The sequence below is a fragment of the Ochotona curzoniae genome, unplaced genomic scaffold (genome assembly GCF_017591425.1).
Source record: "Ochotona curzoniae isolate NIBS_2020 unplaced genomic scaffold, NIBS_Ocur_1.0 contig_1014, whole genome shotgun sequence".
NCBI lineage: Eukaryota > Metazoa > Chordata > Mammalia > Lagomorpha > Ochotonidae > Ochotona > Ochotona curzoniae.
This window is the reverse complement of record NW_024464920.1, coordinates 43,408-64,348: the sequence shown is the minus strand read 5'-3', so window position 1 is coordinate 64,348 and position 20,941 is coordinate 43,408. Positions and strand designations below refer to the sequence as shown.

Genomic DNA, 20,941 nt, shown 5'->3' with positions numbered 1-20,941 from the left:
CATGGCCTTTTCTGGGCTGTTTCCTATCATGTTTCTTGCGTTGACCTGTCGGGTCTGTGTCCTGCCAGAGGAGTTGCCCAAGCTCCTCCATCAGAACCTCTCCCAATGCCAGGTTACACGCTTACCAGTGGGTCCATGAGCCAACCCTACTCAGTCCACCTCCTGTCATAGCAGGAACTGTGGCTTTTCCTGACTGGCCTTCCACCCAATCTGGTTGTTGCTGTTGGATGTTCCAGCCCAGCCATGGTTTGTCCATACCTATGTATGGCTCACACATGGCTCAGTAGGGGTTGAGACCTTGCCTATTCTATCACACATCTGCCCTGGTCCTCCAGAACACCAGGGGGAGTCAGGGTCCAGCCCGGTTCGGTGCATCCAATCCCAGTCCACACTTGTGCCAAGGGAGACTACAACTGTTTCCAGATCAGAACGCAGCCCCTCTTCTAGGCCACGCGCCTCTTTGTGGGAACCTCAGCCCAGCTAGGGTTGTCCCCTTTGCTCCCCAACCGGGTCTGTTCCCAGCCATAGATCACTCGCATGCCAGTGGTTGCTCTGACTCAGCTTGGCACAGCTCCTCACCTGTCCCGACCTCTGCCTTAGACACTGTGGCTTCGTGTCCCTGGCTCCTGCAGACCAGTAGGTACAAGAGCCTAGCTCAGCATGACCTTTGCTCCCTCCTGGTTTCTAGTTTTACTTGTGGGCTAAGGTTTGCTCCGTCATACCAGATCTATTCTGTTCCCTACCAGTTAACACATTAGCCAGCCGTTGGAGCTACTTTTGCAGGACAAGCCCCAAGCCCAGGCTTCTGCATGGACTGGTATTTGGTGCCCAGCATTATTAGTGATTACAACATTTACAAAGAAAGAGTTACTGCCTGTTTCATGTCCGAGAATCACAATGGGTTCAACCTGGAGCTAATTAAGCAGCGACTGAAAGAACCAAATCCCCAGAGCTCCCCAGCCGGGCGGCCAGCAGGCGGAGCCTGGCACCAATGGTGCACTGGCCGGCTGGGAACGGCTCACCATGTGCCCATGGTGGCCGCCTGGGATCCAGGCATGAGACGGCCCGTCCTGAGACCCACCTTCAATTTCAACTATGTGCAATGTATTATAAGTTGATGGGTGTAGGACAGAAAATGTGGCACAGAAATTCTAACTAGTGCTTGGGATGTCTTACATAGTACCATGGTGCTAGTTTGTCTTGTCTTGGCTACTCTGCTTGCAGTACAACATCCTGGAAATGTATTCTGGGAGTGGCAGATGATGACTCAAGTGCGTGTAAAAGATCAACATGTAGTTCTAGATTTTTTATTTCAGGCTGGCAAATTTTAACTGTTGAAGACATTGTTAGAATAAAGCTGCACATGGAGACTGTTGAATGCTTGTGTCTGATGCATGACATCATCTGTCCTTTGGGAAGAAACTTTTTAAAAAAGACATCAGTAATATTTCCTATAAACATTTACTGAATTAAAGTCTGTATTTTGATACATGTAAATATGTTCACTACATACAAACATACGTATATGAATGTATGTATGCACACTGGACCGATATTACATAACAGACAGTGCTTCAGAATGACAAAATTATGACATAAAGTCCCTAAAAAAAGACCAAAACATGACATGAAGTACACACAATAAACTAAAAAATCAGAAATAGTGTTTGAAAATTTGCATCAATTTTATAGTAACTGAAAAAATAAAGTGATAGAAATCAAATACAAGCATAAATTGCAATGTTTATAAATCACTCTGGGGAACTATGAGAAAACATATACTGAACCATAAATCAAAAGTGCTATCATTGCGGCCAATGTGATTGTGTGGTAGGCTAATCCTGGACGTTGGTGCAAGCATCCCGTATGCACACAGTTCATATTCTGGCTACTCCATTTCTGATACAGCATCCTGCTTATGGCCAGGGAAAGCAGAGAATAGCCCAAATCCTCAGACCTGGTATTCTTTGGGAAAAATCGGTGCAAAGTTACTAACTCCTGGATTCAAAGCAACTCAGCTCTGTCAGTTACAGACATTTGAGGAGTGAAGCAACAGACAGAAGATTTCTTTGCCTCTCCTTTCTCTTTAAAATTGATTTTCAGATTTAAAAAAATGAAGAAGAAAAATCATGAGGTTGGCATGGTAGCATGGTGAGTAAAGCCACTGCCCACATGGCCAACATCCCATATTGGTTCTGGTTCATATTCAATTGCTCCGCTTTGATCCCGGTTCCTGACAACAACGATGTCCCAAGTGTTTGGGTCCCTGCTCCCTATGTGGAAGACCAATAAGAAGCTTCTTGTTCCTGAATTCAGCCTGGCTCAGATGCAGCTGTTGCACTTAATCTGGATAATGAACCAGAGGTTGGGAGAATTCCCCGTCTATCTCTCTACAACACTGTCAAGTAAATAATCAAATTTTTAAAAGTATTTTAAGACACCTAAGACTATAAGATCTAAAACCAGGGCCCGGGGCGGTGGCGCAGTGGTTAAGGTCCTCTCCTTGCATGCCCAGCATCCCATATGGGCGCTGGTTCTATCCCGGCAGCCCCGCTTCCCTTCCAGCTCCCTGCCTGTGGCCTGGGAAAGCAGTCGAGCATGGCCCAAAGCTTTGGGACCCTGCACCCATGTGGGAGACCTGGAAGAGTCTCCTGGCTTTGGATCGGCATAGCATCAGCCGTTGTGCTCACTTGGGGAGTGAATCATCGGACGGAAGTTCTTCCTCTGTGTCTCTCCTCTCTGTATATCCACCTTTCCAATAAAAAAAATAATAAAAAGAAATCTTTTTTAAAAAAAGATCTAAAACCAAAATAATAACACCATCAGTAATTAAGTTAATCATTATATGTTTTTTATATTCCGTGAGAGAAAGAATTAAGGGAAATTAAAAAATACACTTAACAAATTATACTTAAAATGGCATTCTAAGTAGATTTCTAGTCATGAAAATGCCTCTGCTATTCACACATTCCAGTACATTACATGCAAGTTGTTTTTAGGAATTTGCATAGAAAGCATTATTAACCATTGTGGAACACAGAAAAAGTTATTAAGGTCAATAGATAGTACAGCCATAGGAAAATCTCAATTTGTGCATCAGTTTAAATATGAATAATAAATGTGCATTGAAATATAGGGATATAATTATCAGTTTAAGATTTTTAAGACTAAATAAAGAGTAAAATTCATAACATGGGCAACAAAAGAAACTATTAAAAATACTCCAAATGGAAACCTTTGGGTTTGGCACAATGGCTTAGTGGTTAAATCCTTGCCTTGCACACCCAGGGTCCCTTATGGGTGCTGATTCATGTCCCAGCCGCTCCACTTCCCTTCCAGCTCCCTATTTGGGGCCTGGGTAAGTGATAGCACATGGCCCAAAGGCTTGGGATCCTGCACCCATGTGGGAGACCTGGAAGAAACTCCTGGATCCTAGGTTAGGATTGGCTCAGGTTCAGCCATTGCAGCCACTTGGGGAGTGAGCCAACAGATAAACGATTTTTCTCTCCATATCTTTTTCTCTATAGATCTGACATTCCAATGAAATTTAAAAATATGTAAGATAAAATAAATTAAGCAAAAAATTTCATATCAACACCCTCAAATGAATTAAAAGGAAAACAATTTTATGAGAAAATATTTGGAAACCATATGGCATAAGAGATCATATGTTAGAAATGTATAATAAGGAAGAAAATTCTACAATTTAAAAGAAATAAACATATTTCAAAATAGACAAAGAACTAAACAGGCATTTCTACAAAGATAACCAAAAGTGTAATTAACACAAGAGTCTCAGTATGAAAATGACAATCACAATGAGATGCCACTTTATATTTACAGCAATGTTCTTCATTTAAAAAAAAAGTTCACAGAGAGAAACTGAAATCGGGCATTAGTGATGTAAGGGTAAAATGGTGACAGTAATGTGGAAAATGGCACTCAAGGATTGCATATGTTATTAACCTCACAAACTTTAGAACCAACACAGGGCATCACCTGCAAGAAGCAGGGAGCATACAGGTGATTTTATCATCTGCCTCTGTTTCCTTATAAATCGGTCAGTATCTGTGTACTAAGCATTGGCCTGGTGGGCTGAGCTTCCCATATGGGCGCTGCTCTTGTACTGGGCGCTCCACTTCCAATCCAGTTTTCTGCTTTTGCCCTGGGGGAGCAACAGAGTATGGCTCAAGTCCTCTGTCACCTGCACCCATGTGGGAGATCCAAAAGAGCCTCCTGGCTCCTGGTCCCTGGCTGTGGATTGGTTTAGTTAGCTTTTACAATTACAGCCACATGGGAACTACACTTAAAGATGGTAGTTCTCTCTCTCCCTCTCTGTTCTCTCACACATTCCTTTGCTCTGTATAGGACATGCAATAGGGGGTCAGCTCTGTGTCTTAGCAGATAAATCCAATGGCATCTCACATGGACATTGGTTCATATCCTGAACGCTCCACTTTTGGTCCTGATAACAGACCTGGAAAGGAACTGCAGGATGGCTCAAGGACTTGGGTTCGGGTTCCTGTAACCAAGTTGGAGACCTGGGCAATACTCCTGGATGATGGCTTTAGACTTGCTCATCTCTGCTCATTCTGGTTATTTGAGCAGTGAGCCAGCAGATGAGATTTCTCTTCATGTCTCTTTCCTAGTGGCTCTGCTTTTCAAATTAATAAATCTTCAAAAAGAAAAGGCATTGTGGCATTTCAGGTTAAACTACCACCTGCCCCACTTCCAATCCACCTCTAAGCTAATGTGCATTAGCAGCAGTGGATGATGACTCAAGTATTTGGGTGGGAGACTCATATGGGTGATTGAGATTGATCTGGTTCTTCTTTGACATGGTTCAGTTCTGACAATTGTGATAAATTGGAAAATCTATCAGCAGATAGCAGTCATGTCTCTCTAGGTCTCTCCCCTTGTCTTTCTGTAACTCAGTTATTAAAATAAGCAATTTAATAAATAATATTTAAATATTCAACAAAAGAACATATAGCACATTACCTCTGCCCACATTTCTATAGCAGTTCTTGAATATCATACAAGCTCTGGAGGGAGAATGAAGATGGCAGAATCTTATACAGCCTCCAAATGCTATTAGGAACCACACCATTTCAGCAGTTATGAAAGAGAAAAACTGATAACTTAATAACTATTTTCTTTTAATCTCTGGTAATTCTTACTATTCAAAATGTTGAGCATTTATTTTTATGTTGGTATTAAATAATCTTTATATCATCTGAAAGATCAATAAGCACCATTTCAAACTTGATATCCTATAATCATTAACAAGTTCTTAGTTTCAATTTGAATCATGTAACAAACGTCTGAGTTATGGCATCAGAAAACCTGGAGAAATCTTCAATCAGGTTTGACAGCTCCAATGTCTTAGTTATGGCAATTTAACCTTCTTTCTCTCATATTTACTTAGTTTGAAAATGTCATAAAGTTCCCAAAACACAATGTAAGACAAGCTGAGAAGTAAAGAAACAACTCACTGAGGGTGTGGTTGTGTTCTCCAGCCTTGGAAGGATGGAGCAGGCTGCAGAGCTACACCAGCAAGACAAGGTAGGAAAGAGGGAGTCACGAGTTGGTCTTGTTTGTTTCTTGTCTCCTTAGTGGTTCCTACCGTGCTAAATAATGTCAAGACAGGAACCAGGCAGATTGGCTGGAAAAACAAAAGCAATCTGCTTTCCTGAGCAAGAACAGTGCTTTACAGATGACAAGTGCCAGGAAGCTGCCATGAAACAGCATCAACAATTTCAATAATTAGCTAATGCAAAAAAATACTATTTATTTAAAAATAACGTTACTGCCAACCTCTAACTTATTTTTAACAACTATTGTTCAAATTACAATATATCATAGAAGTCTATCATATCATCATTAAAATTTATGCCGCGGAAAAATAATTAGGTGGCATTAAATGTTTCTCTATTTCTAGAGATGAGCTGCAGAGGATTTCATGTAGGGACTTCCATTAGGACACTTCTTGCTATTAATACTAAAAACTCTGTGGAAAGCAAATATCTTTGTCAGAGCAAATTTGTCTAAACCGATATCTGAAAAAATGCATTCAATATGCATTTATTCTATATAGCTTTCTTGTAATTGTACCAAATGAAAGTTATCATAACTTGGATAACACTTCCCAGTTCCTAAACCCTCAGTGACATTTGACTTTGCCATTTTACTTGTCTTAGCCCATATAACACTCATAAATCTGACATCAACATAGTTTGAAAATGTTTTCCCTTTAGCTCATTAAATCGCTACATCATGGCCAACAGCCAGAGAAAACCCTCAGACTTGAACGAATGAATATCTTCATACAGAAGGTTGGGCTGCTGCTTGGGATAGATCATATCTGATACCCAGATGCCTTGTTTCTGTCTACTGGCTATTTACCACTTTCAGTGAAGCATCCTGCTATTGTGCCTGAAACACAGTGGGTAGGCTCCAAGAACTTCCTGGAAACCTAGATGGATTCCTGTTGCTGGATTAAATATAGCAGAGCCCTGATATCTAGGGAGTGAATAAATGAGCTCTTCTCTCAAATCTACCTTTCTAATAAATGTCATATTTATAAAAATAATTACAAGTGGGCCCAGTGCGGTGGCACAGTGGTTAAGGTCCTCGCCTTGCACGCCCGGGATCCCATATGGGCGCCAGTTCTATCCCATATGGGCGCCGGTTCCCATCCAGCTCCCTGCCTGTGGCCCGGGAAAGCAGTGGAGGACGGCCCAAAGCCTTGGGACCCTGTACCCGCATGGGAGACCCAGAAGAGGCTCCTGGCTTCGGATCGGCATAGCATCGGCCATTGCGCTCACTTGGGGAGTGAATCACTGGACGGAAGATCTTCCTCTCTGTCTCTCCTCTCTGTATATCTGCCTTTCCAATAAAACATAATCATAATAAATCTTTAAAAAAATAATTACAAGTAAGTGTATTGTACATAAAACTACATATTAGAAGTTGATTTGTGGACATATCTTGGTGAGTCATAAAGAACTACACACCAAATACAATTAATAAAACTTCACAAAAACACTTGTACAATTGATATTTTTGCAGGTACATGGGCACTCTACTTCTTTTGTTTTCTTTCTATTTTATTTGTAACCTATGGTATATTGCATGGGCTCTGGGATTTCCCTTACCCTGGTGCTACAATATTCTTTGCAGCATGACTAGCAGTGGCCTAATACACTACACCACAATGCAAGCACCAAAGGTTAGTCTTTTTGATACATTAATACTAAAAATAGACTTATGTACCTTTGATGTTTGATCATATTAAAAAATTAATTCACTATACTCCCAATCTTAAAAAGAGAAACATGTTAATGACACTTTTTCCCAAAACTCTTGTGTTTGAAACAATCGTTGTAATTCATATAATTTATGAACATGTAAATATGCAACAGAATCTATAGAGGAAAATTAAGTTTGGCATGGATTGGAGTTTGACCTACTAAAATACACTTGAAAATGTTGAAATAAACCATTGCATCCTTTTACAATGTCAAAAATCACCTCAGTGGAACTAGAAGAGTTATAAATAAAGCTAATAGTTTTTCCATCATGATCATCACCCCCACCAATTTTCAAGTGACTATTAACAATTGTGCAATTGAGGGCCCAGCACGATAGCATAGTGGTTAAAGTCCTCAACTTGCATGCACTGCGATCCCATATGGGCACTGGTTTTAATCCCAGCAGCCCCACTTCCCATCTAGCTCCCTGCTTGTGGCTTGGGAAAACAGTTAAGGATGGCCCAAGGCCTTAGGACCCTGTACCTACATGGGAACCTGGAGGAGCTCCTGGCTCCTGGCTTTGAATTGGCTCAACTCTAGCCATTGAGGCCGCATGGGGAGTGAACCATCAGATAGAAGATCTTCCTCTCTGGCTCTCTTCCTCTCTGTATATCCGCCTTTCCAATAAAAATAAATAAATCTTAAAAAAACCCAATTACGCAATTAAGTCTAAGCTAGAAATGAGGAATTCTATACATGCTCCCATAGGGATATTTTTGGGATATTTTTGCTGTTTGTCCAGGAACATTAACAGGAAGCTGCTAATTACACGTAGCCAAATCCTGAACTGGCACTCTTGAAAGATAATACAGGCATCCAAATCACTTGCTAAACATGCTGTGTTGCCATACCTGCCTCCCAGTTTTGACTTCATCTAATACGGCACAGGAATTTAGGTAGGCAATCGGCTTCTGAGTGTTCACTATCTTCATGCTCTCTGTCCCTGCTTCTAAAATAAAAACATACAAAAATGGCAGCAGCATCCTCTGGCCAAGCATCCACTTGCAGGAATGCAATCCCATATGGGTGCTGCCTTGTGTTCGGCTCCTCCACTTACCATCCAGCTCCCTGCTAATGGCCTGGAAGGCAGCAAAGGATGGTCTAAGTCCTTCACCACTGTTCTCGTGTAGGAGGGCTAGAAGTTCCAAGCTCCTAACCAGGACCAGCCCACCTGCAGCTGATGGAGACATCTAGAGAGTGAATCACCAGATAGAACATCCTTCTCTGTCTCTGCTTCTTTCTCTGTAATGCTGTGGTTAAAATAGAAAAAAAACATACATTTTAAAGGAAGGTTTACTAAAGAAAAAGAAAGAAAAAGAAAGAAAGAAAGAAAAGACGAAAAAAGAAAGGAAAAGAAAAGAAAAGAAAAAAGAGAAAAGGAAAGGAGAAAAAGAAATTTTATCCTCTCTGGACTTCTAACACCTTTAATACTTCCAGTGAAATGTCACTGCAAATGTCCTTCTTCTAAATAGATTCACCCAGAGTGGACACTGCACATGGTGAAGACGGAATCTAGGTGTCCTCATGCTCAATAAAGGGCCTCATCACCCAATCTGGCCCCGGGCCCATACCTCTCAACACCACTCATCCAGAGCATGGTTCTGCCAACAGGTAACTGAGGACAGATACAGTGGTGATGTCATCTCCTGTCAGTCGGCAGGAGGTGGTCTGTGTTCTCAGTTGCATTTGCCTGGAGTGCAGTTCCCACAATACCTGGTCATGATGTGAGAGGGAGGAACCAGTTCTAGCTTCAAAGAATACTGAGTCTCCTTGCCTTGATCAAATCCTGGATTGTCTTTAAATATGTTTCTAGTTGCGATATCATTGATAACATTTTGAGAAACTTTACAAAGAATTATCTTTCTTTTCTTTAAAATAGTTTTTATCACGGTTGTCATTGAGACATGGCAGGTTGACCCACTAATGGCATCCTGTTATCAGAGCACCAGTTTCTGTACCAGCCACTCTACTTTAGATTAGCTGTAAGATAATACACCTGACATGGCAGTGAATGGTGCCAGGGATCGGGCCTCTGATACCTCCGGAGGAGAACACGTGGGGAGACATGCAGTTCAGTCACATGGCATGGGTCTGTGATGAGCAGCGCTCCTCAGTTAGCAAGTCTAAGAGGAGTTTCTGGCTGCGTGGCAAGGTTCGGCAGAATGTCTCTGGGCACCTCATTGCTGCCTCACCCCATTTAGGGACACTCAATCACCTCCCTGATATCTCACAGAATTCTCCTGAGGGTGTTGTTGTTTTTCTGCTAAGGTGAAGTTATTCCTGTAACTGGTATGACACCTCAAACTGATCAATCTTGTTATGATAAAAACATCTTTAGCAATGTAAGGCAATGACACACAGCTAAAAGCATACAGTAGCACAAGTGATCCCACAATGTCTCCAAACATCCTGTTTTGTGCCCATATATGTCCTGAAGTTTGCCCTAATATACCTTATGTTTTCCTTAAGAAATGGTTTGATAATATGTTGGAACAGATGGCAATCACGGGGGTACAAAGAGTTTGTTTACCATGCGCCTCAAACTATTACAACACACGATATGATGCATTTTGGTTTCTTACCATGGAAAGCAGAAAGTATATGGGGTATATTGTTTCTAAAGAGAAACAAACGTGAATCCCGCCCCCAAAATGGCATAAAATCTCAGCCTTATATTGGCACTTATATTTAAGGAAAGAAAACAGTTTATTAAAACTTCTATTTTATATTGGCACTCACTTTTAGGAAAGAAAACAGTTTATAAAGATAAAAGAAAGTTTCCTGTAAAGACCCTCTGTAGATTGGCTGAATTGCCTTGATCCCTTTCACTGCCCTTTAACAAAAGAACAAAAAAACAATTAAATCAACATTAAGAACAAAGTACAATTGAATCAGCACTAGGTGAAGGTGGTGGTAATTAATGCATGATTTTATTATAAGATTTAGCAAAGAATCTGTTATATACTTTTATAAATTTCTTTCATTTACTCTTAATATTTTAAGCAATATTAGCTAGTTTGTGTTTAGTGAAAATTGCTTTTGAATATAGGTAAACCAGTTGTCATTATGGAACTGCATGTGCTGCCAACCGTGGAGTTCCTGGCTTCTGCAAGGTCACCACAGGTCTGAATGAGTAGTAGTTTGATGAAAATATTTTCTCTAAAGTAAAATAATAATAATGTTTTTTAGGATTGATTTTGTAATCATTCTTTTATAATGAAGTAAAAATGAAACAATTGGATGATGTGCAAAAGCTTGTGATGATTTGTGTACAAATAAAGAAGGCAACTTTTCTGAGTTGTCCATTATGAACATCGTGCTGTAATGGTCCATGCCTCCTCTGTCTTTCCTTCTTCTCTTCTCTTCTAGTCGTCTCACCGATCCACACATCCTTTGCAAACTTCCGAGTCAACCAGAGCTGGACTCCAGCACACAATGGAATTATTTGCTCCAGAATTGGGCTTGGCTAAGACTAAAATTGAACACCTTGGGTCATGGTGGTAGTGAACTGGTGAATGTAGGGTCATTTTTGTTTTTTCCACTCTCTCATGAGTGCTTACATACTCTAAATTTACATACCTCTAATTGCCACACAAGTAGGAAACACTTGGCAAAAGAAAATTAAATTCAATTATATGTCTCCCATTAATGACCCACATTCTGTGCTTCAGAGACTTGACTATATTAAGAATATAATGCTTTTAAAAATTTAGAACTATAAATTTTCTTTTAAATCTTGCAAATGTCATGCCTACTGCACTAAATGGGTACCATCAATGTGTGTGTTCAGAAATACACCTATGATGCACTTGAAAATTTAATTATTACAACTGCTTATCAAAGAGCAGAAAACCTGCATTTATTTTTAAGAAAATAAGCAGTTTTAGCAAAAATTGTGCTGCAATAGTAGTAGGTTTACACTTTGGGAAGTACATCATTCCATGTTTCATTTAGTCCCCCCCCAAAATGTATATACAGACATAGGAAACCATCCCTCACGCTGACTGAGCAGTAAGATTGTTATTTTGCATTGTTTAATTTCTCAAATTTTAGAGTTCATATTTAAAAATTATAAATATTACATGGTGCACATGTTAACTTTTATCATTCTTTCTACTTTACATGTTTTGTGGATTACCCTATGATTACATGCATATGATCATCAAGCATTTTCATAACGGAGTATATATGCATATACAGGTTTTATGAGTATATGTGGGTATAGATATACATGAATCCATGGTGACAGAGATAATATTTAATATGAAACTATCAGCAGTCATAACACTAATTTCAAATACCAAATCCACTACAGAGATCGTTGTCTTTGGAGCAGATCACTGGGTTCCTTCTAATTGATATACATAGAAATTGATATGCCTAAGTTTTACATCATAAAGGATGGACCACCAATGTGACTCTACTTTGAGACAGCACTTTTAAGAAGGTAATTATCAGACAATATTGTAGCTGTCAATCTGCTTCAAACAACCTTAGGTTCCCTTAGAAAGGTGCACATGGATAGCTGAAGCACTATGTGAGGGTACAGGAAGATGGAGGCTGTGAATTGGCTATGGAGTGACCCCAGGAGAAACCAAACCTATTATCATTTTAAAGTATCAGTCATTAGAATCACAGGACACACTACTGTGATACCCTAGTGACTAAAGTCCTCCCTTTACATATCCAGTATCTCATATGGGTGCCAGTTCTAATCCAGGCTGCTGCACTTCCCTTCCAGCTCCCTGCCTGTGGACTGGGAAAGCAGTATAGGGTGGCCCAATGCCTTGGGTCCATGCAGCCACATGGGAAACCCAGAAGAAGCTCTGACTCCTGGCTTTGGAACGACTCATCCTCGGCCGTTGAGAATACTTAGGGGGTGATTCAGTAGATGGAAGATCTTTCTCCATCTCTGCTTCACTCTGGAAATCTGACTTCCAATGGAAACAAATCAATCTAAAAAGAAAAATAAAAACAGCCACAAGAAATGAATAACTGTGTTTCAAGACACATTTTCTAGTGTATTTTGTTATGGCAACCAAAGCACACTTATACTTGTGACTATACTTCCTAAAGTCAATGATAAAGAACCCCCCTTCATCAGAGACATATAGAAATCAAAGGTTATGACGCGACCATCCTATGTGGATGCCACCTCAAGTCCTGGCTGCTTCCTTTCTGAGCCTGCTCCCTACTACTGCACGTGGAAATGCAGAGGATTTTCCAAGTGTTTGAGTCCCTGTACTGCTGTGGGAAAACTGGAAGAATCCACTGACTTCTGGCTTCAACTTGGTCCCCCTTTAGCCACTGTGGTCACTTGGAGAGGGATAAAGCAGAATGAGATCTCCCTGTCTAACTATCCCTCTTACTCTAAACTGTCTTCCATATAGATAAAATAAATCTTTTCTTACCATAAAGAAAAAAAGAAGAAGAAGAAGAAACAGACCACTAGCAATGAATAACAGTAATTATAAACAAGCAAGTTGTTAGAAATGATGAACTACTGGATACTTATTAGTCCACCATAGTGAATCAGGAAGATATTAAAAATCTTACAAGGGCTCATCCAGTACCCTAGTAGCTGAAGTCCTTGCCTTGTGTGCACTGGAGACCATTTGGGTACCAGTTCATTTCCTGGATACTCCAGTTTCCTTCAAGCTCCATGCCAGTGCCATTGGAATGCATTAATGATGACCCAAAGCCTTGGGACCCAGAACCCATGTGGGAAGACCCAGAAGTTGTTCCCGGTTTTGGATCAGCTCAGCTCCAGCCAATGCAGCCACTTGGGGAGAGAATCAGTGGGTAGAAGATTTTTCTCTGTGTCTGTCCTCTCCGTATATCTGACTTGCCAATAAATATAAATACATTTTTTTTTAATGTGGAGAAAACTAACAGTAAGTAACAACACTGAATCAGGAATAAAAACTGCAAACTAAAGGTCAATGCCAGGTGTCTTCACTCTAAATCCTACCAAATTAACACTAAAGTTTCTAGAATCATTGCAAAAATCTGAAAGAAAGAAAATTTCTGTTTTTATCCTGAACCTAGCAATATTTAGATTTCCAAACCAGACTGAATCAGCAGTTGTGAAATCTTAACCTACATCAGACTGTATTTTAAATTAAATTGTACAATGGAATGCTTAAGTAAAAATGCAATCTCCATTGTAGCACACTTGTTATTCTGTATATTTATTTCTTAATGCTTCTTCTGAAATAGCTTTTAATACCCCAGAAATTTAGTTGAAAATATCACAGACCAGTATACCTGATAAAAATAAAAGTAAAATTCTTAGCATAATACACATAAAATGAATCCAACAACACACCAATACACTCACACATGAGAATCAAGGTGCATCTATCCTGAGGATGAAGAATATGGGACAACAAATGCAAATCAACAAACCAAATATTTCACGTAAACATATGAAGGATACGGATCATTAAAATCATCTTATAGAAAACATTCAATAAAATTCTAGATTTACTTTATAATAGCATGCATAAATGTTATTTATAAATTACCTGCATTTACTTATAAATGTTATTTATAAATAAACCTACAAATATTTAGATATACCTCACTAAACTTCAATTGAGGTATATAGATGTATTTCCTGTAAGATATGCAACCAAGTTAGAATGCCAACCTGTTACTGTTATTCAATTTCATACTTTCTCAAAGAAAGTAGACAAGGGAAGGAAATAAAAGGCACAGGAATAGGAATGAAGATGCAATTCTTTTTGATTTAGGTTTCGATTCCCCTGATTTTATCAATAATGAAAATGAATGAATGTCAAGACTGCATTCGGTCATTAAAAATAATAAAATACTGTTGTTTGCTGTAAAATAGATGAAACTGTATATGATAAAATTAAGCCAAAGTACAAATAAATTTAGCATGTTATCATATATATGTAAAAAAACATCACTGTAAATGTAGAATGGTGATTATTACAGGTTGGGAAGAGTGAGGCCTAGGGATAGGAAGGAGGTGGAACAGGTAACACAGACAATGAAACAGAAGGAACACAATCCAGTGTTCCATCCCCGTGGTGACTACAGTTCACACAATGATAAGCTTATGCAGGAAACTGGCCCACCGACCTTACATGCTGCAAAAACACAGTGGGCAGCCTGATCACCTGATTGACTTAGCGTATGCCTTGTATACTCAAATACTGCACTGTAACTTATGATAGTATTTAAGTACATGCTAATAAAAATTCACTAATTTTATTAAAAATGAGAATCATCCCTTCATACTAACAAAGAGCTATCTAAAACAACTAAGCAGTCCAAACTGACACAATATACAACACAGTGCTTTTAAAATTTGTTATTGTATCTTTCTTTTTTATAAATATTTACTTTCATTGAAAATTCAGCCATACAGAGAGAAGGAGAAAGAGAGAGAGGGGAAGATCTCCCATCCATTGATTCACTCCCCAAGTGGCCACAACAGCTGGAGCTCAGCTGAGCCGAAGCCAAGGCAAGAGCTTCTTCTGGGTTGCCCAGGCTGATGCAGGCTCCCAAGGGTTTGGGCTGTCCTCTACTACTTTCCCAGGTCACATGCAGGGAGCTGATAGGAACTGGAGCAGGTGGGACTTGAACCGGCAACCATATGTTATAATGGCTATTGCAAGTTGAGGACTTTAACCACTAGGCTACCATGCCAGACCCTTAGTAATTATTTAAAAACAATTTGATTATTTGCTTAAATGTGAGAATTACAGAGCAAGAGTCAAATAGAGACAGACTGAGAGATCTTCTCTCCACTTGTTTACTCCATATTAAGCCACAATAATCAACAAAGTCCAGGCCAAATCTGAGAGCCTGGAATTCCATTCGAATCCTCCATAGGGGTTCAGGGACCAAGGAGTTGGGACATGCTATGCTGTCTTCCAAGCACACTGTAAAATTACAGGAAAGGTACTCAGAATTGAATCAATGTATCTCAGTTAATAATGATGACAAAACAAAAACAAAACAACAATAGCACATGAGGAGTGTTCAGCCTAGCAGGAAAGGAACTTGTGTCTTACACTGGAGTACCTGGGTCCCATTCCCAGTTCTGATCTTGACTCCAGCTTTGTGTTAACACAGACCTTGGGCAGCAGTGGTGATGGCTTCAGACACTGGGGTTCTGCTGCCCACAGGAATAAGCTGCATTGAGTTCTCAGCTCCCAGCTTTAGCCCTGATCTGTACTTTTAGTTGTGGGCATTTGGGAAATAAAACATCTAATCAAAATTCTGATGTTGCTTATATTCTCTTTAAAAAATAGAGAAACTAATCAAAAAGTACAATGTGATTTGGGAGGTCAGGTCATTGGAGGAACAGAGTTGTTTGCATTAAATTATGGTACAAACATTCATTTTCTCCATCCCATACCATTTAATGTGTAAATCAATATTCAAATGATACTACCATTCATGAACCAAGTCATTACAATTTATAATAACTGATAGGAATGACAGAAATTATACACAGGATAGGTGAAAAACACAGCCACTATAACATATCTGAACTTCTCAAGAAACTGCAGTGTTATTTAAAATTGGGTGTAGATTATTTACAAATGTACATTACAGACTCTAGGGAAATTATACAAACAAAAATTAGGAGACACATAGCCTAGATAACTTATTAAAAGACAGAAAATACAATCCTACCAGATGCTCAGTTAAAACGAGGAGGTCTGGACATCTGGAGAAGTGTTGGAGAAAATGCTTAGGAACCTTCACCTTGCACTGGACTTTTCGGTGTTTGTTATGGCTCCACAACAAATTTCATCTTGCTGCTAACACACTCCCTAAAAGAAAGCAGGAAATTTCTCAGGTATGTTAGTTTTTACAACTACTCTCCTGGACACAGACTTAGCTACTGGCTCCTGTGTTTGGCCAGGCCTTGTCACAATCTTGCAGGAATTTAAGGAGTTAACCAGAAGATTGTAGATCACTCTGTCTCTGTGACTTTCATGAATAAAATACATGAGTAAGAATTATTTTAAAAAAATGATTGGGCCCGGCGTGGTGGCACAAGTGGTTAAGGTCCTCGCCTTGCATGCCTGGGATCCCATATGGACACCGGTTCTAATCCTGGCAGCCCCGCTTCCCATCCAGCTCCCTGCCTGTGGCCTGAGAAAGCAGTCAAGGACGGCCCAAGGCTTTGGGACCCTGCACCTGCTTGGGAGACCCGGAGGAGGTTCCTGGATCCTGGCTTTGGATCGGCATAGTATCAGCCTGTTGCGCTCACTTGGGGAGTGAATCATCGGACGGAAGATCTTCCTCTCTGTCTCTCCTCTCTGTATAGCTGCCTTTCCAATAAAAATAAAATAAATCTTAAAAAAATGATGACAAAAAGAAACAATTTGAATACGAGAATTGGCATGAATAATACAGCTTTTCACACACAATTTAGACAACATGCTTCTTCCCACTGATCCTAACTAGAGCAGCACTTTATGTAAGGGAAAATCTCACTGAACAACAAGGGAAGGTCCACACCGACTGGCAGTAATCAGGACAAGTTAATGCTGCAGTGTCAGTGCCTTGCCAGTGGTGGCTACTACTTAGCAAGGTGGTCGTCACACAGGCATATTAGTTAACACCACATGAAGAAAATAAAGTCAAACCGAGTCCCAGAGAATCACAAAATAAAGAAGTGCACAGGAAGGATATGTTAGACTCCCATCCTTCTACCCTCCCACTAACTCATACAGCATCAGAATTTATTCAAAATTTGTAATATAAGATTGTACTAACTGTAAAACACTTGTCATGAATTAGACTATAAGAAATAAAAAAAACAACTCACTGTGGTAGTTCTGTTTCCCATCTGATTCAGCTACCTTCCAATGGTTTTCCTAAAACTGTCTATAGGAAAGATAGGAATGTCTGGTATATCTAACAAATATTCTCAGGTATGACGAAATTTGCATTTAGCTTCTGAATATAAATTTTTATGTGCTCGATTTAAGATAAATATTCTTGACTCAAAATAAATAAATAAATCTTTGAAAGAAAAAAGAAAAAAACATTGTCAATAGTATCAAAAGCTAAGGCAAAGGCCAGCATTGTGGTATAATATGTGAAGCTGCCAATTGCAACACCAGAATCTCATATGGAAGCAGCTGTTCCACTTCCAGTCCAGCTCTGTTAATCTGCTGGGAAAAGCAGTCCAAGGGCTTGGACCCTGTTCACCTTCACAGAAGACCTGGAGGAAGCTGCAGGCTCCAGGACTCGGCTTGGTCCAGCACTCCTTCTTTTTGCCATTGGGGAGTGAGCCAGTGAGTGAATAGATCTCTGTCTCTTTTAGTTCGTAATTTTTGCTTGAAAATAAGCCAGTCTCTATTTTTAAGGTTTAATTATTTATTTCAAAGGCAGAGAGAGAACAAGAGATCTTCTACCTTCTGGCTCACTCAATATATGGCAGCACTTACTGGGTCAAACAAAAGGCAAGAAATTAGAGCATCTTTTGGGTGTCCCACAGTGGGGCCGAAACCCAAGTACTTGGGAAACCTTAGGCTGCATTACCAGATGTATTAGTGAGCAGCATAATTGCAAGGGAAGCAGCCAGATCTTGAATTGGCACCCATATACAGTTGGCATGTTAATTTGCCATGCTAGCACACTACCAAAGAAACAAATTTGGAGCAAAGACATCAAACCTCAGGCAGAAGCAGGACTTAGTGACCTCTGGGGACACAGATAAAAGAGATCAAGACCTGAACAACAAAGGCTTTTTTTTTTTTTCTCACCTAAGCAGTTTATATTTTTTACAGTTTTACTGAAATTTGGCAGAAAATAAGGTGGCACAGAATTTTCTAGTCCTTCTCTGAAACCATTGAATAAACTCAGATTTGATACAGAGAACAAAGATGTGACATCCACACATCATTCCTTCTTAAGTAGGCAAATTGTAAGTCAAAGCACACGGACATGACAGAGAATGAGCTCTGGTAAACAGCCTGCTTACGGTTCACAGGGAGACCCACACACAGCAGCTTCCCCATGTTCCCAGGCCAAGAAAATCTTTCCAAGGTCTATTGGTTGACAGCATCCACAAGCCCAGGGACATGCTGCAAAGCTTAGCCAGGAGAGTTGTCTAACCTGTTTTGCTTTCCATCGTCTGAAGAGGCAGTTGACACCCCCTGTTGCTCTAGATGAACTAGCTCATTTGTCCCTTGTGTGCATCTGGCCATGTTGTTCATCACACAGGCATCAGCATACTCCAGGGGACTCTGGTGGAAGTCATGGAGGGAAGCCGTCTTCAGGCCTGAACCTGGGGCCTGGATGGCCTGTGTGGGTCCTGGAACCATGGGCTGGGAGGAATGCAGAGGAGCAGAGAGGTCCTTCTGGCTTCCCATCTCCAGCCACGGGCCATCTGCACCCGTCACTGGTCCTTGTAGATTGGCAAGACTCCACCACTGGAGCAGCCTTCCCTTGTGCCACACGCTCCATGGTGTCTTGGTGATGCTGGGCTCACGTGGAGCCCTCCAAGCCTGCACTTGTGTGTCTCGGTTGAGGCATTCAAAGATGTCTTCCTCAGAAGAGTTTTCCTCCTCCTTTGTATCTTCTACCCAATCCACATAGATGGTGGGTGGTTCAGAAAAGCTACTCTCGGCGAGGGAATCTGAAGACTCAGGGGGCTGCGATGGTGGCCCCAGGTCCTGAGTTGTGTCCCTGCCCTGCAGGGCTTTAGAGGCAGGCTTCTCAGGGCTGTGGATCTGATCATGGTTCCTGCTGCAGGCCTCACCAGGCTTTGCTGAAAGGAAAACACAGCAAGTTTGCTTCTCCATTTGTACCATATGGCCTACAGAGTACATGGTCTGCACCTAATCTCTTGGGTCCTCAACACAGAAGTGACATGAGGACACCCTCCAGGTTGCTGACCCTAAGGGAAGGCTATGTGTAGCCTGGATCAGGGCAGTGTCAGGGACACCTCTGGCTTCCCTGGATGGCCCCAAGAGATGCAAAGGACCTGAGGGCCCTGCCTCTTGGCCTCATCTCTGGGGACACTTGGTAGCTACTCAGGATTCATGTTGGCCCTGTCACCTAACCCCTCAATTTCCCTGTGCTGCATCATGGGAATGGCTTAATTATGAGCATTTGGGTCCCCCTTAAATGGCTAGGATGGATCTGAACCCTCCAGTGTTGGTAGGAAGAGGTGGGCATTTGGGGCAAAGATGCAGTCCCAGGCAGGGCCCTTGGGAACAAGAGATGCTGTCTTCCATAGTGGGGGCTGGGCAAGCCCTGCGCCTCTGCCTTGAGCCTCTGCGAGCTGAGGACACAACATGAACTTGCCCTGCTGAGAGATTTGGCCATCACCATCTCTGCTATGTGAGAGCACAAGGAAGGCACCCACTGGGCAGCCTGACCAGTTCCAATACAAGCCTGCCCCTGGGCCCACTCTACAACCTCCAGAACTGGGACAAGCCCATCTCTGTTCTGCATGCCTGACTCAGGCTCTCCAGTCATCTCTGGCAACAACTGCGGGCATGCACAGGGACCTTCTGCATCACATACACAGGTGGGTGGTGCTGCGCCCTCAGAGACCTTGAAGTCAGGCAGGGTCACCACCCTCACTCAGCTGCACTCTCGGTTCTGTGCAGGGACCTGCAGTCCCATGCCCACTCATGGAGTCAGAGAAACTGGGCCTTCCAGGTAGGGCAGTGACATTGTGGGGGTGGGAGAGCTGTCACCGCTGCACCCTCCCTCCCCAAATGACCATATTGGAAGCTGCCTGAGGCCCAGATCAGAATGTTCTCAAGCAGAGCTGTGGAGCACAGGAAGACAAGGGGTGTGAGGAGAAGGCAGAAATCCCCCCAGCTGGGCCCTCCCACTGCTGAACCCCTCCCCCTCCAGAAGGGAAGCTGACCAGAGCCCTAGGTGGGGCACACCTTCAGAAGGCAGGAGGAGGCAGGTCACACTTGGAGGCTTGTAGCTGCTTGATGACAGCGTCATTGTCCAGGTTCCAGGCTTGCTTCAGGGTAACCTGCAGGAACTCCCAGATTAGGTTCCGGGGCATCTTCAGCAGGCGCTCAAGGCATGAGAGTGGGTATCAGGCTGGGAGGGACCACAGGGATGGCCCAGCAGCCATGGCTATTCCAATCCCTGTTCCTGCACTAACAGCTGCTGGCTGCTGTCATGGGTACCCCATGGGTGGCAAGCCAAGTATAGAAGGGTCTTGTCTGGGACCACACTTCCAGGGAACAACCCCTGCCCATGCATCCCTGTGCACTGAACTGGACAGATGGGGTAGCCCAAGAGGCTTCTTCTTAACATCCAATGGCTCTTTTGAAATTTTACCTTTTTCATTTGATCAAAAATCAACAGTGCATGCTCTCACCCCACAGGCTGTGTTCCTCTCCGATTGCTTTTGTGGCAGGTAAGTTTAATGTTGGAACACCAGGGTTCGGTATCATAGTGCAAAGGATAAAGGTGTGCAGCCTGATGCACCTGCATCTGATATGAGTACTAGTTTGAGTCCTGGCTGCTCCACTTCCAATCCGGCTTCCTGTTAACGGGCTGGAAGAACAATGGAAAATGGTCTAAGTGGCTAAACCTCTGGCACTCACATTTAGAGGATAGGGTTGTGTCCTCAGCTTCTGGCTTGAGCTTGG

General features: G+C 41.8%; 1 protein-coding gene across 1 annotated transcript in view; it reads right to left on the bottom strand.

Annotated features, from left to right (window-relative positions):
• LOC121154637 (olfactory receptor 10H1-like) overlaps nt 1–20,282 on the bottom strand; it is a 47,713-nt gene extending 27,431 nt beyond the window's left edge. The window contains exons 1-2 of the mRNA XM_040977667.1: nt 20,219–20,282; nt 18,805–19,083 (exon numbers count right to left, since the gene is read on the bottom strand). Coding sequence (XP_040833601.1) covers nt 18,805–19,083; nt 20,219–20,282 — 343 coding nt within the window. The remainder of the gene's footprint in view (nt 1–18,804; nt 19,084–20,218) is intronic.
• Between the last annotated feature and the right edge of the window lie 659 nt (nt 20,283–20,941).